A 15095-nucleotide genomic window follows, 5' to 3' on the forward strand; every position below is an offset into this window, starting at 1 on the left:
ATTATTAAAAGTTTTATATAATAAAATATATAAAGTTATAATTATTAAATATTTTTAAAATAAATAAATTATATATTACTTAAAATTTTAATTATTTAAATAAAATTAAAAACTTTATTTTTAATATTTTTTTATAATAATAATAATTATAAAATCTTTAAATTTATTAAAATTTTAAAAATATTTAAATATTTTAACTTTAATATAATTTTTAAATATTTAAAAGTAGTATATAATAATTAAATATATAAGTTTATATTAAAATAATAACCCTACTATTTTAAAATTTAATAATTATTTATAAATAACTATGCCCCACACTATTGTACTTACTCCTCTATAAAAGTTCCTTACATCTCGCCTACTGTAGCACACCAGCAGAAGACCATATAATACCCATCAATCCACTCGCTCCCAGGACCGCCGAACAAATCGAACCCACCACCAACCCCCCCTTCCCCCAACTCAAAAACCGAACCTACCCAAACAGCACCACAAAGCCAAACAAAAGATGGCCAGTCCCACCCAGCCCCAAGACATAACAGCGCCCATAACCCCAGCCCGCTTCGCCGCCGCGCTCAAGGACCTCTCGCCCGCCTCCCTACACCTGAAGGTGCTCGAGATCCGCAACAGCCTGGCGCACCTGGCGCACTCGAACGCGCAGCTGCGGCCCTTTGCCGAGGGGGCGGTGGCCGCGATCGGCGGGTCCCCGGGCGAGCCGGACGCCGACTGCGCCGAGGCGATCCGCGAGAACGAGGCCGTCATAGAGCGGATGAGGGGCCGCATCGAGCTCGTCCGCGCCGAGGTCGAGGGCAGGGGCATGAGCTGGAGGGAGTTTGAGGCCAAGGACGAGCTCGAGGACGACGAGCCTGGTGTCGGCGTGGCCCCCGCGGCTGCTGCTCCTCCTCCCGCGGCTGGGGTGCCCGGGGCGGCGGCTGTGAACGGGGCGAATGGCCATGCTGAGGGCGCCGCTCCGTCGAGGGGTGGTGGTGGTGGTGGTGGTAGCAACCCCTGGGAGGACGGGACGTTCCAGACTGGCGTCATCAGGAACGGCGAGATACATATGGATGCCACTCCCAACAGGCAGGGAAGCGGTGCGGCACCGATGCAGACGAACGGCGCCGGTGGTGGCAGCGGCGGCGGCGGGAGGCTCACGGACGAGGAGCTTCGTCGCAGGCTAGAGGAGCGGCTCGCGGAGGACGATGACGACGAGGACGGGGGCTTGCATTTGTGATAACCGGCAGGATCTATGATGAATGGTTTTTGTTCATGTTTGCTAGTCATAAGGGAGCATCATAGGCGTTTGAGGGGAAAAGCGAAGGAGGCCACGGTCTGGCCCCGACAGCTGGAGGGCAAATGGGAAATGTCGCGTTCGATACCCGGACAATGAGATCACAATACTATGGCCACAACTCTGGTCCACAACTAAGCTCGGTCTACCCAAGTCTGGGGTGAGATGCGCGTGTTCCATATTGAATGGCCTAGTTTGCTCAGATCAAGTAAATAGGCGTTTAGAGTCGATCGCCCAACGTTCATGAGGAACTGACTACCTAAGGCGGATGCGATGGATGCGAATGCGGTTATAGATACGGCCATGAAGACGAATGCAGGTCAAAGGAGGTTTTGTATTGCTTGAGCTTTTCTCTTTCCTCCCTTCTTCCACCCCTTCTCTATCCCCCAATCTCGTTCTGCTCCCGGTCCTAACATCTGCAGTTCGCACTTCTTCGCCAGCCGAGCATCTTCGAGCTACTTCTAATCTCTGGGCCATATAGCTCCTGGCCCCGTGCAGCTTGCTCCTCACTCCGGAAAGACATGATCGCCCCCACGACGCCTTGCAAAGTGATGTAAGAACAGCCTTGCCATGCAGTGCCAGCCAGCCATGCAGTAAAACGATGCAGAAATAACGAATCCCCTCCCCCAGCGACTGCAGCAGAGGGGCTCAAATATGCACAACGGAAGCGAATAAAGGAAAAGGTCCAAAATCTTGAAAAGAAAAAAAAAAAGCCCAAAACACCATAATGCAGGTAAAAATACGTCATGAGACTGTGCACCCGGGCACCTAAGCCATTGCGAGCCCACTATCTGCAGATGCGGTGGCGGGCTTGTTGTCCGCCAGAGGGGTTGCCACGGGCGAGGCAGGCGCAGGTGATTGGTTGGCGGTGTTGGTGATGTCTTCCAATGGGCCCTTAGACATGGGGCTCGGGGCCAAAGATGGCTCGCTCATCGGGGCCAATTTGGAGGGGCGCATGTTCTCGCTGTTGTCGGACTTCTTGCTGGCCAGGTCGGAGCTGGCGATGGTTTGCAGCTTTGGCCTCTGCGAGGCGCGTCGCTCAAGTCGACTCTGGTCCTCGGTGTCGGTCTCATTGTCGGCCTCTGAGCCAGCTTCCTCTGAGGCCTTCTGCTTGGCCAGTCTCCTCTTCCTGCGGCGCTCGTAGATTGTGTCCGAAGACTCAGAGCCCGTAGTGTTGCTTCGGCTCCTGGTGGAGCGTTGGCTGGGGATGCTGCTCATCGTAGACGCCGTCTTTGTCCTACGGCTGCTGTTAGGCCTTGGCCCGGTGATGACGGTCAGCTCTGCCTCGGAGGGCTTCTCCCCCTTGCGGATCTTATCCTTGACGAGCTTCTCCCCAAGCGCCTTGCCCAGCCCGAGCTCCTCCTTGCTGGCAAGCGAGGCCTGCGTCCTGCGGCTGTTGACGCTTGTCTTGGACCCGCTCCTGCTCACCGGCACCTTGCCCTCCATGACCTTGGCCGGTGGAGGCGGCTGCAGCATCCACCGGAACTCTCCCTTCAGCGCGGGCCTGCTGCTGACGACTGGTGGGTGGTAGTCGTTGACGGGCGGGTTCCTCGGTGCGCCGTAGTACTCGCCGTAGAACTGTTGTCGCTCCTCCTCGGTAATCTCGCGCTCGCGGCCGGTCCTGGTGTCGAACAGCCTGCCAGCCGTATCACGACCCTTTGTTATTACCTCGCGAAGTCGTTGGCCGGCCCGGTTGTACATCTGGTGGCCCCACAGCTCCTCGTCCTCTCTCTGGTATCTCTTGTGATTCCACTCCAGGTCCGCTGAGTCTGCCACGGACATGGACAGCGTCGTTCTCGCCTCGAGGTCGTCTGCGGCTACCACGGTAGGGCTTCCGGGGGTGTCGTTGCCTTGGAATGCTGCACTGCTGCCGTTGGTGAGCCCTCGTTCCAACTGGGATCCGTCCACGGCGGCACCCGCAGGCCCGGCACCGTTCATCTTTCCCTGGCTCTGATTCTTGCCGTTTGGGGTCTTCTTGGGCAGGCTTGGGCCCATCCTGATGTCCTCCATCCAGTACTCATTTGTGTTCTCGGGGTTTGGGTGTCTGTAGAGCCCGGGCTGTTCCATCTCCAAGCGCGCCTTCAGGCCCCTTTCTCGCGCTGCCTCCTTGCGGGTCTCGCGACGGTGGCCGACCTTCCTGCATGGTGTGCACGCTATATAGTAGAACCACACGGAACGCAGGGCGGCGACGAGACCGCCGTTATGATCGATGATGTGGTTATCATCGTGGTCGGACATTTTGATGGTGACGATTTGGGTGGAGGTCATGGGGGGTTGCGTAGAGTCGCGTGCCCCAGGTACGTGGTACAAGGTACCTGTACGAGCACCGCAAGAACCGCCTCAGATGTCGTAGGTGTGGATGATCCCAAAGTTCCCAACCCCCCGCTGGAGCGGATCGGCGTGTAAAGAAAGTCGGGACCAAGAGTGGTAGGGCATAGGGCTCAGTCAATCATGCATTGATGGCTCTCTGCAGGTTTTGGGAGAGGGAGGACAGGCCGGGTGCGCAGCATGGGTGGCGCGCGAGCGTGCCTCGGAACGGAATGCGGGCGGCACAGGGGATTGAGTAGTTGGAGTTGCTATAATACGCTGTGGGGCTGCTGGCATAAGGGAGATGACGGTTTCAATGCTGCATAGGAGGTGTTTCCCAGGAAAAGTTGAGTCAGGCCAAGAGGTCAGTTGGGCAACGAAATGGCGATGACCGTGGATCGGCGACAGACAAGCATGCGCCGTCTTGGTTCCCATGCAACAGGGCACAGTCTGTCGGGAAGGATCAATGGAGAGAGGGAGAGAACAGGCGGGAATGAGATCACTGAGACGGAGATTGGAACTGATGAAGACGGAGATGCGGCTGCACGAAAAGTAGCGCAGGAGCAGGTGCAGGTGCACGGGGGGAGCGAGTCGGAAAGTAAACAGTCGGCTCCGGGAATCGGCCGGCTGCGACTGATGAGGATAGGTGGCAAAATGCAGCGTGGTGTCGGTGGTGAGTTCTGTGTTTCGAAGTACGGGTTTCAAGAAATGCCGCTCGTGGCAATCTCGTACGCTTGGCCCTGCGTCGGTGAGTGGATGAGGGGACGGCGAGCCTGGCAGCCTGGAAGCCCGGGTCAGGAGACGAGAGTGACGAGGCAAATTGGTACGGGGTTGAGGCGCAGAGGCGACGGGCTTATTAGCCAGCCGGTAGGACGAGGAACAAGACCGAGAAGATAGAAGGCGGCGCCAGAGAGGCAGAGGGGAGAGAGATAACAGTAGATAATAATAAAAAAGGGGGCCAGGTAAATAGGGAAAGAGGGAAAGAGGGCACCGAGGGGACGGGGCTGCTTTCGCCTCCGAGTCTGGGCTAAGGGGCCGGGGACAGGGACTGGGCTGGGTGCTTCAGAAAGATGGCAGCGAAAGAGGGGAGGGGCGGGGACCCATAAATGGCAAAATGGCAGCAGAGGATAGATGCAGGAGAGGAATACGCCCGACCCGGGTTGTTGAGGTGATGTAGGTAACGTGAGCCCAGCCAGTAGGTTAATTTATTCAGTCGAGCGAGCAAGTGAGTTGGATTATCAGCGGCAGGTGACAGAGTTGCATGCTGAACGAATTGAGGGAATGAGACAAGACTAATAATGATAAGCAAGTACCCAGGGTAATAATAAGTGGACTACGTGGACAGATAACCAACCTCTCTATGGCAGGAACAACGAATGCGAATTCTGGCTGGGCAAACAAAAAAAAAGAGACCACGGGCCGGGTCTTTGAGAGTCTTGGTTCCCTTGCCCTCGCGCCGATCGCCCACCTAGGTAGACAGGTAGACTACCCTTTCTGGTAAGGGTACGGGGACGGAGTATACGGGCAGCACGACACAAGCAACCCGAATGAGACAGCCCAGCCCAGCCAGGGTATCTTCTAAATCCCCAACCTGTATTTTGAGTACATACTACTTCGTGCCCAGACCTTAAGCAACTACACCACCTAAATCTAATATAGAGCGTACTTAATAGATAGGAAGGATAAAGTACCTCTCTATTTATATTTTTAATACTATTACTAACTTTCTCATCCCTCTAAATATATAATTTCCCTTTTTTTTATTATTTATTTTTATTAACTAGCCTTAATATATTTAAAAATCTTTACTATTACTAAGAGATTACTTAGGGACTTTATATAGTAAGTAAGGTAGGAAGGCCTTAAAGTTAACTCCTATCTTTAACTTCCTCCTCTTCTCTTCTTTTTCTCCCACTAAAAAACATTAAAACCACTAAATTCTTTCTCTCTCTTTCTCTCTCTCTCCCTACTTCTCTCCTTAAGGGTACTAGTTATAGAGCAAATAACCTTAATAAGGGCTGTATAGCTATTAGTGACTAACCCTTTTAGGTAGAGCCCCTTTAATCTTTTAGCTAAAAATTATTACTTTAAAGTTAAGGTTGAATTTAAAATTGAATTTAAAGTTTATAGTAATGGTTGCTTAGGAGTAATATATTAGATACTTTTAAGTAAAAGTACCTTACTCCCTTGTTTGTTGTATTACACACCCTCGTATTCGTGTATAAGCGAGGGCCCATCGGGGATATAGAAGGGACCCCAGCCAGCCCAGCCCACACATGCAGGCCGTAGGCCGCAGGACGCAGGCCGCAGACCGCCCCAGATCTCACGTCAAGGACTCAAGGGTCCCAAGGGGGCAGGGGTAATGGCGGGTTGGGTGGTATCCAAAGTGTACCCAGAAGTTGCACTATAGTACCCGCAACTGCCCGTCCCCACCGGCGCAAAACAGCGCTCTACACACCACATAGTCCTGATAGTACCACAGTACAACGGGTGCACGGGCTGACGGGTTGCCAGGACCTGAGGGGTGCCTGCATCTGCAGCTAGGTGGGTTGGGCTGCCAGGGCTGCTGCCAGGGCCAAGCGCTGCCAATGGAGCTTCCCCGGGCCGACTCTTGCGGCCATGCCCATAATAAGCCCATCCGAGCTGCTGGGTCCATCTCCCATCACATCACCCATCCTGGGCCATCCATCACCCCTCACCCCTCATCCCTCACCCCTCATCCCTCACCCCTCCACCCACCCGCCTCCGCCCTCAACCAGCCACAAGCCCACCACACCACAAGTACCCTGTGACACCCACGCTGCCCACGCATGTGTATCCCACCCGTTGCTACAGCAGGTGCCGCCTCCACCGGATTGTTGCAGCAGGGTGCCTGGGGTTGATAGGCATCTGATCTGACAGACAGACAGACAGACAGACTGCATATGTTTCAGATGCTGCCGATTGCAATCAAACCATCTCCAAACTAACCAACCTGCCCAAACGCTAACACCTGTCTATCAGTTGTGCTAAAGCCCTAGTTTTATTGTCTGCTGAGAACAGACTTTTTCCCACAGCTGTCCTCGGCACCCGCTCCCAGTGCAGGGACGTGCAACGCCGTCCCGTCATTTCCACATCTTGCGCGCGCCTCCAACTTTACGAGGTCAGATGGTTGCCTCGTCGGTTGGGTTATCCGGACCAGAAACGCCAGCGCATGGGAATCTAGGTGGTCAGAAGCCAAAAACCCTCCCCGGCTGGATGGCTGCGCGTGCAGCCGCGCCCGATGACACCCAAGCATGCCAGGTTGGTTCTGGGACAAACCTCAGGCGACCAGGCGGCCCAAAAAGTGTCACGTCGGAAAAAGCATGGCACAGCCAGACAGCCAGACAGCTAGCCCAGATGCGGGGGATCGTCTAGGCTGCCTCCAATTGATTAGGGTGACCGATTAGGATGACCATTGTAACCACAGTAGCGCCGCATGCCCCGGTGCAACGAGGACACCGACGACCCCGTCAACGAGAGAGGCTGAGAGCCTGTCAGCCTGTTCCCACTGTTTCACTCCCGTCGGAAAGCCAAAATCCAGCTTGGGCTTCACATGACCATGCGACTACTGCAGGGCCAGTGCCGACTTACCCTTCTCCTTGCCTGTCACTGGAGCAACAAGAATGCCGGGCTGCGCGGGCATCTGCGTCCACTTCTGGCGCAGGCCACGGTCTTGCTCAAGAGAGCATCATCATTTGGCAGGGTCGCCATACATTATCAACTATGCTGATCACGGGCAGGGGACACCACGGATGATCATCCTTCGTCAGAACCTTGATTATCGGGGGCACTACGCACAACGGACCATATAGGATGATGATGCCCATGTTTTTCCAATCCGCTTGATCAGATGATGCTTGGCCATTGACCGACCGACTGACTATGACTATCTAATCCATTCCCTACTGTGCTACACAAAGCCCTTCGAATGCTGAAATCTTGCTGCTTGTCATCTTGAAGAGAAACCACTTTTCCAAAACCTGCCGCATAAAGTAGAATGAGAACGCGGACTCGAAACCAACCGCGGTCCAGTGAACAGGGTTGGGAAAAGAGAAACATCTGAAGCCGGCCAAAGTTTTTATCCTGAACATCCTTCGACCAACCAGAGAACCTACCATAAACAGCTGCCCAGAGAACTTGGTATCTCCTCCACCACGCCTAACGCCACCTGGTCGTGTGATAAACAAGGCCCACGGGGGCCGCGACCCATAACCCTTTGAAAACCCATATTTGTACAAAGAAGCCGCCGGGCGCCATTCTCGCCCGAGGATGCAATATCTAGCCCGTGCGGGTGCTGGTGCCTTCCTATGCCGAGACGGGGACGGCAGCTGAGCCGCTCTCCATTGCCGGCTGCGGCTGGTTCGGAGCCTGAGCCTCGTTCGCCTCAGCCTGCTCGTCCATCTCACCGCCGGCCTCGCGCTCTGCCCACGCACCCCACAGACCTCGCTTGCCTCTCACGCGGATGGCCCCGCCGAGAGATCCATCCGGCTGCTCGACTTTGATGGCGTCCTTGGTGGCAAGCACCAGGCACTCAAAGAACATCTTGGTCGCGTCTGCCTTGGTCGTCCTCTTCTCCGGCAAGAGCTCTTGGAATACGACGGATGCCTTCTTGCGCTTCTCTGCGCTTGTGGCGGCCTCATCGCCAAATAGGTCTCGTAGGATGTGCACGGCGTGCTTGGTGCCAACCGAGACTGGCCCGTTGTCTGCTGGGTGGACAATTGGCGCTGTCGTGTCGTCAAAGTTTGGCAGGGCAGATCCCTCGTCATCGTAGTTGGCCAAGTCGTCGTCACCCTCAATTTCAAGTATCGTGCCATCAGCTGCCACAGATTGGTTACCGAGATCCGTGGCACCAACTGCGAATGGGTCATCCTGATCAATCTCGAGCCGCGGCGACTTGGACGTGCCCTGCTCGCCGTCAACATCCATGTCTGCGATACCACTATCCCGCTTCCTCTTCAGGTCAGTGGGCGCACGAATCGCGTCCAATGAAAGCAGACCCTTCAGCTCTGGTGCCCAGGTCGCGCTCTGGCCGTCCATAATGACGTTGGAAACGAACCCGCCGTTTTTCTGCATCTCCATCAATGCCAGCAGGTAAGGGTCGCGAGGCAAGAACACCTGGGGCTTGAGGATGTTATCGTGCTTCGACTGTTGCTCCTTGATCACAGCCCCAGTGAGCATGGTTTGCTCGTCAGGCGCAATGATCTTTCTCTTCTTGGACCTCTGAGGCGCGTTCCGCACCATTGCCGACTCCTCGTCGTCGTTCGGTTCGTACATGTCCGTGTTGTTGGCGTGCCGACTGTACTCAATCTCGATTTCCTTAGCGAACTCCTCGTCAATGTCCGAGAGCGGTGACTCGGAGATTCGGGCTCGAGCCACCTCAGCTCCGCGGTCGTGCATGGCAGACTGGTCTCCAAGGTCCAGTCGGAAATCATCATCCCCCATCAAGATGTCTCCGTCATCGTCGTGAATGCGCACTCCGTTGTCGCCAAAACCAAGCGCAGTGGACTGGTCGTGGTCTCTATCCTTGGTGGGCTGGGGCAGGTCGAACTCGCTGAATATGTCGTCCTCGACACCACGAGCAGCGGGGGCCTCACGACCCATTTCCACGGTCATCCTGGTTGGACCCTCGTCGATGTCCATACCGAAGTCAAGGTCCAGGTCCAGGTCATCCACATTGGCCAAAGCCAGTCCGTCATCCTTTCCCAGTCCGTCCTGCAGAAACTGGCTGTTGTTGAAGTCCTCCTGCAGGTTGATGTCTCTGTTGCTAACGCGACCTTTGCGGCCTATAGGTTGAGAGCCGACATCAAGGTCTTGTGTGCTCAGCAGCAAGTCGACATCAGGAGCTGGGAGCAGGTCGAGGTTGTCATAGGGCGTAATACGATCAGGAAGCAAAAGAGACTCCCTGTTTGGTACCTGTAAGTTGGCAGGAATATCATTGTTTCCTGAAGAGCGGAAGGCCTGTGATGATGTCAGCTGGGCATGCAACGGCTATGTATTTGAGACTGATGGACCCACCATCTTGATCTTCATCAGGGCTTCGTTGCAGTCGTCGAGCAGGTATCGCGCCTTGCGGCTGTAAATCCTGACGACGCCGAGAAGCAGCTGACCCGTCAACCTCAGCGCCATGGGGGCCTGACTGGGTGTGATGATCTGCTCGACGCTCTCGGTGAGGTTTGACTGCAAGATATGTTGCTTGGACAGCTTGCGCTCCAGGTTGGCAGAGAGCCAGACGCGGGCCAGGGGCCCGGTCTTCTGGAGGAGGGTCTCGGAATAGAACATGGTCGCGACGGCGTCGCAGCGACGTCCAAGGGGGTCCGACGAGGACTGAAGCGATAGCAGGTGCTAAATTGTAACAGACGATGTTGAGCTAGTCGATAAATGCTTGACGCGCCGACGCGCAGGAAAGGTGGGTTCGCAGGGCAACAAGACGTCGCGTGTAGCCAGGCGCGTGAATCCGACCACACAAACGACCGGGCCTAGCAAAAACCGCGCAGCACGCGTATGATGTGGTTGAAAGATCGGGAAGCACGAAAGAGCGCCGCGATCAGCAATCAAGAGACGCTGGAGTGGGTTGCGACAGCTTTGGTGCGGACCGCTGGGGGGCGGCGGGATGGATAGCAATGAGGATTAGATGGAGAGGGGGAGGGAGACGGAGACTGGCGGTGTTGCGTGTTGTTCTTCCAGGTTAAGACCCTGCCTGCAAAATGGAAACGGCGGCTGGGCCCCTGCAAGAATTGAGTGGCTGGTCAACACTTCATCAAAGGATGCTACCCCAGGAGGGTACCACCATTGTGTCAGGGTTCGGGTTTGTTGTCCCAAACGGGGTGGCCGTCGCTGCCGGATGTCACATATCCTTGGCAGCATCGACTCGGTATCAAATGCCTGCAACAGCATGCAAGTCAACCCAAAGCCCAGGTCCTAAAAGCTAAAGTCAATCATGTACCTGGCAGGTAGTCTTCCTGTGGGGGGGTGTCTTGTTAGAGGTTATTCCAGAGGAATCATCACATAGTAGACAAATAAGGTGTTGAATCTTGTTGGAAGTGATCCCAAAGAGGGCCCCGTAACAGTTTGCTCTGTAGTATGTTGCCTCCTCTAGTTACTCTCATATATAGCAGGCGGATGGCCATCGATTATCCCATCAAGAACTGAAAGCGAACAATTCGCCCATAAAAGGTGAATGCGCTACCATGACGCGGGAATGGACGCACCACTTCAAACGCTGCCGAGCATCATGTTCCGTTCCGGTACCTGGCTGGATAGGTAGAGCAGCAACAAATGAGATCTGGAGTACAGTATGTATCAAATGTCGGTCGGGTGTGTAGATATTCATCCTGTTTTTGATGGCATGGCAGCGGTAGAGTCGAAATTGTTACTAGGCCGCATCTAGATGCATGTGCCTGGATCCCCCCCCCCCCCCCAGGTACCTATCAGTTTCCACTATTCTGGTCCTGCAGGCAACTCGAGCCTGCGCCGCGTTGCGCACTGACGTGCAAGAAGCTTAGGTGGATTCAGCCTCGACCCGACTCGGTTCGGATCGACTGGCCAGACTCCAGGATTCAAGAACCCTCCGCAAACGCTCAACATTACACGTCAGCGCCATCTCTTTCGACCTTCCTGTCCACAATAGCTCTGGAGCGGACCTTTTTTCCCCCTGCATTTGCGCGTGTTGGTGCCTACTCAGATTGCATTCGAGCCCTAGAAAATCCCGTCGAACAATGCCGCCCGCCCTGCGATACCTACACGTCTTTTAATGCGGCTGCCCCAGCATTGCAGCATTTTGGATCCCCAGTCGTGACCCGTGCCCGTCTCGAAAGGAAACTCCCCGAAGCCGATCGACTCGGCCGGCGAGGTCCCTCTCGAACCCTTCGGCGCAACCTTTGAGCTCCCCGGTCTTGATCTCGCGAGAACATGGACAGATTCACTGGAGACTCCCCAAGCCTGCCAATCTTCAACGAGTCGAGCAAATCCATCGAATTATCTCCCTGGGCCGACGCCGATCGGTCACGTTCCAGATCCCCAGGATATCCGCGCACAACGTCGGCGCAGTCTAGGGTTCGTCCTCGACAAAGCACACCTATCGCTTTGGTCTGAATTACAAGCTAACCCGGGTCTTGTACAGGGCGTCGCCGACGAGTTCTCCTGCCTGACTGCCGCCCAAAGTGCCTCGCGCCTCAGGACATCCCTGACAAATGGCCTCACGCCCGCAGAAGCCTTGTCGCGACTGAGAGACTTCGGACCCAATGAAATACCCCACGAGCCTCCCGAGCCGTTGTGGCTTCGATTCCTAGGTCAATTCAAAGAGCCCTTGATTCTTCTCCTCCTTGCTTCCGCCGGGGCTTCTGTTCTCGTGGGAAATGTGGACGATGCCGTCAGTATAACCATCGCTGTAACTATTGTTGTCAGCGTCGGGTTTGTGCAGGAATACCGGTCCGAAAAGTCCATCGAGGCCCTCAACCATCTTGTCCCGAACCATGCGCACTTGATCAGGAGCATGCCGGCCAAGACGGGCTCTGGCCCCAAGACACCGACATGGCAACCGGCTGGCGAAGATGGACTGGAAGAGGACGGGTCGTCAGGCGCCCCCACGCCAGCCGAAGAGGTTCTTGAAGCCACATCCTCCAAAGTCATGGCCGGGACCTTGGTACCAGGGGATCTGGTCATGTTCACGACGGGCGACCGCATCCCAGCCGATCTGCGCGTAACAAAAGCCGCCGACTTGACCGTCGATCTATCCAACCTCACTGGAGAGACCGAGCCGATCAAAGTGACTGCCGAGCCACGGTCCCGCGCTGCGGTGGCGTCGGTGGCTCAAGGAACGTCTACTCTGCAGCTGCCGGCTCCGACTTTTGCCAGCTCATCGGAAGGCTTGGTTGATAAACCCAGCCAGGACTCGAACGAAGCTCAGAATATTGCGTATATGGGGACCTTGGTGAAATCTGGTCACGGCCAGGGCGTGGTCTTCGCGACGGGCGGGGACACTCAATTGGGCACCATTGCCACGAGCGTTACCGACACCGAGAGCCCTCGCTCTCCTCTCCAGCTCTCCATGGATGAGCTTGGCTCGCAGCTGAGCAAGTTCTCATTCGTGGTCATAGGGCTGATATCCATCGCTGGCTGGTTTCAGGGTAAAAAGCTTCTTGACATATTCACCATCTCCATATCACTCGCCGTCGCCGCAATCCCCGAAGGACTACCGATCATTGTCACTGTTACGCTTGCTCTTGGTGTGCATCGGATGGCCCGTCACAACGCCATCGTTCGCAAAATGCCCAAAGTTGAGACGCTGGGGTCTGTGAACGTGGTCTGCTCAGACAAGACCGGTAAGTATGCCCTGCTCTCGATGAGAACATCTGGATTGACAGAGGACTAGGTACACTCACGATGAATCATATGACAAGTTCGAAGATGTGGTATTTTGGTGCGAAGGATGTCGTTGATGTCGACTCAGATGACGAAGTCACAGACGTCACTCCTGACGCCGCAACACTGCGCATTCTACGCATTGGCAACATCGCCAATGATGGGCGCCTAGCCAGGCGGTACACGGAGAACGGAGCTGCAGCCAAGGCCGTACTTTCTTCGACTCTAGGCCGGGATGAGCCTTCGACCTACACACGCTGGGTTGGCCAGCCCACCGACGTCGCTATGCTTGACTTGCTAGACAGGTTCCGTGAGCACGATGTACGCGAATCGATTGGAACTCGGACGTCAGAGACGCCCTTCAGCTCAGAGAGGAAATGGATGGGCGTCACAATTGGGTCTGACAAGAGCGAAAAGGAGTTCGCTTATATGAAGGGGGCTCTGGAACGAGTCCTAGAAGCATGTGACAGTTACATGTCGAAAGATGGCCGGGAATTTGTTCTGGATTCATCTCGCAAACAGGAGATCCAACAGGCTGCGGACGCCATGGCTGTGAAGGGGCTCCGGATCATCGCATTTGCCAGTGGACCTGTCAACAGGTCTGGCAGGAGCAAGTCCAACGGAGTACCCTCCAGGAGTGGGACTCCCGGGAATGATGGAAGCGCCAGCCCCCGGCTTCAAGAGGACGAGACTGTATACAAAAGTCTTACATTCGCCGGTTTGGTCGGCATGAGTGATCCACCGAGACCTGGCGTTGGCCGGTCCATCAGAAGACTCATGCGTGGAGGTGTCAAGGTGATCATGATCACAGGCGACGCGGAGACCACGGCAATGGCGATTGGCAAGCAACTCGGAATGGAGATTGCTGCCCCTCGGGAGCACGGCCCAGGCCAGGTCTCGGTCAAACCGGTCCTGACCGGCAGCGACGTGGACAAGTTGTCCGAGGAAGACCTTGCACAGGCGATGCAGAACACCACCATCTTCGCTCGTACTACTCCCGACCACAAACTCAAGATTATAAGGGCTCTCCAATCGCGCGGGGACATTGTTGCAATGACCGGGGACGGTGTCAATGACGCACCGGCGCTGAAGAAGGCGGACATTGGCATTGCGATGGGCAAGAACGGGACTGACGTGGCAAAGGAGGCCGCAGACATGATCTTGACCGACGACGACTTCTCCACCATCCTGAACGCCATCGAGGAGGGCAAGGGCATCTTCAACAACATCCAGAACTTCCTGACCTTCCAACTGAGCACAAGCGCAGCTGGCCTTTCCCTGGTCTTGATTTGCACCATTCTGGGATTCAAGTCCCCACTGAACGCGATGCAAATCCTCTGGATCAGTAAGTATCACCCGTAACCGACCACAGAAGCGCATGTGTGAGAGAAGGGCCTGCTGACAAACGGGCCAGATATCATCATGGATGGCCCTCCGGCGCAATCCTTGGGCGTCGAGCGCGTTGACCCCGATGTAATGAAGCGACCGCCGCGCCGGCGCGGCGCACCGGTACTGACGCGGGCGCTCATCCAACGGGTGGCGCAGGCAGCCTTCATCGTGATGCTGGGGACGATGCTGGTGTACACGCACGAGATGCTCGGGGACGGCGAGGTGACGCGGCGCGACACGACCATGACGTTCACATGTTTCGTGCTCTTCGACATGTTCAACGCGCTGGCGTGCCGGTCCGAGTCCAAATCTGTACTGCGCGGCGAGGTCGGGCTGTTCTCCAACACGCTCTTCAACTGGGCCGTGTCGATGAGCCTGGTGGGCCAGCTGCTCGTCATCTACTTCCCCTGGCTGCAGGAGGTGTTCCAGACCGAGGCCCTTGGCTTCTATGACCTGGTCGGCCTGGTCATGCTCTGCAGCACCGTCTTCTGGGCGGACGAGGCGAGAAAGTGGTGGAAGTACGGCAAGAAACGGCTCGGGACTGGATACAGCCAGGCTGTGTGAGAGGGGCGTTCACCCCCCTATTTAGTTGTACTATGCATGGCGTAGCGCTTGTATATACATTTTGTAGAGGCATTGTAATAGACCACATATGTACTATGTATTGTGGGGCTTGATTACTGGTCTACTATGTTAGCACCCGCGGCCAGTCTACAGGGCCACCCCT

At 55.3% G+C, this 15095-nt stretch overlaps 4 protein-coding genes across 4 annotated transcripts; 2 read left to right on the forward strand and 2 right to left on the reverse strand.

Annotated features, from left to right (window-relative positions):
- The first annotated feature begins 404 nt into the window (after positions 1–404).
- Positions 405–1412, forward strand: KVR01_005467 (uncharacterized protein). The gene has a single exon (XM_044793812.1). The coding sequence runs from the start codon at positions 512–514 to the stop codon at positions 1232–1234; it is 723 nt and encodes a 240-aa protein (XP_044645912.1). The 5' UTR covers positions 405–511; the 3' UTR covers positions 1235–1412.
- A 647-nt stretch (positions 1413–2059) lies between these two features.
- On the reverse strand, positions 2060–5004 carry KVR01_004914 (uncharacterized protein; the record flags this gene model as incomplete). The annotated part of the gene is made up of 2 exons (XM_044793468.1): positions 4953–5004; positions 2060–4890 (listed from the first exon to the last, which is right to left on the reverse strand). The coding sequence occupies exon 2, from the start codon at positions 3557–3559 to the stop codon at positions 2060–2062; it is 1500 nt and encodes a 499-aa protein (XP_044645359.1). The 5' UTR covers positions 3560–4890; positions 4953–5004.
- Positions 5005–7447: 2443 nt separating this feature from the next.
- KVR01_005612 (kleisin alpha) lies at positions 7448–10334 on the reverse strand. Its single transcript, XM_044783057.1, has 2 exons — positions 9635–10334; positions 7448–9577 (listed from the first exon to the last, which is right to left on the reverse strand). The coding sequence occupies exons 1-2, from the start codon at positions 9896–9898 to the stop codon at positions 7925–7927; spliced, it is 1917 nt and encodes a 638-aa protein (XP_044646057.1). The 5' UTR covers positions 9899–10334; the 3' UTR covers positions 7448–7924.
- A 787-nt stretch (positions 10335–11121) lies between these two features.
- On the forward strand, positions 11122–15030 carry KVR01_005429 (Ca(2+)/Mn(2+)-transporting P-type ATPase PMR1). Its single transcript, XM_044782863.1, has 4 exons — positions 11122–11671; positions 11739–12939; positions 12990–14324; positions 14394–15030. Exons 1-4 carry the CDS (start codon positions 11528–11530, stop codon positions 14930–14932), a joined length of 3219 nt encoding a protein of 1072 aa, XP_044645874.1. The 5' UTR covers positions 11122–11527; the 3' UTR covers positions 14933–15030.
- The last annotated feature ends 65 nt before the right edge of the window (positions 15031–15095 follow it).

Source organism: Diaporthe batatas, assembly GCF_019321695.1.
Source record: "Diaporthe batatas strain CRI 302-4 chromosome Unknown Contig00005, whole genome shotgun sequence".
In the NCBI taxonomy this organism is placed as follows: Eukaryota; Fungi; Ascomycota; class Sordariomycetes; order Diaporthales; family Diaporthaceae; genus Diaporthe; species Diaporthe batatas.

Bases quoted from the DNA above. Each gene is read 5' to 3' on its own strand.
- KVR01_005467 (XM_044793812.1), top strand. From the start codon at position 512: ATGGCCAGTCCCACCCAGCCCCAAGACATAACAGCGCCCATAACCCCA.
- KVR01_005612 (XM_044783057.1), bottom strand. From the start codon at position 9,898: ATGTTCTATTCCGAGACCCTCCTCCAGAAGACCGGGCCCCTGGCCCGC. The intron at 9,578-9,634 runs GTGGGTCCATCA...ACATCATCACAG, and splicing joins CCCTGATGAAGATCAAGATG to GCCTTCCGCTCTTCAGGAAA.
- KVR01_005429 (XM_044782863.1), top strand. From the start codon at position 11,528: ATGGACAGATTCACTGGAGACTCCCCAAGCCTGCCAATCTTCAACGAG. The intron at 12,940-12,989 runs GTAAGTATGCCC...ACAGAGGACTAG, and splicing joins GGTCTGCTCAGACAAGACCG to GTACACTCACGATGAATCAT. The intron at 14,325-14,393 runs GTAAGTATCACC...CAAACGGGCCAG, and splicing joins GATGCAAATCCTCTGGATCA to ATATCATCATGGATGGCCCT.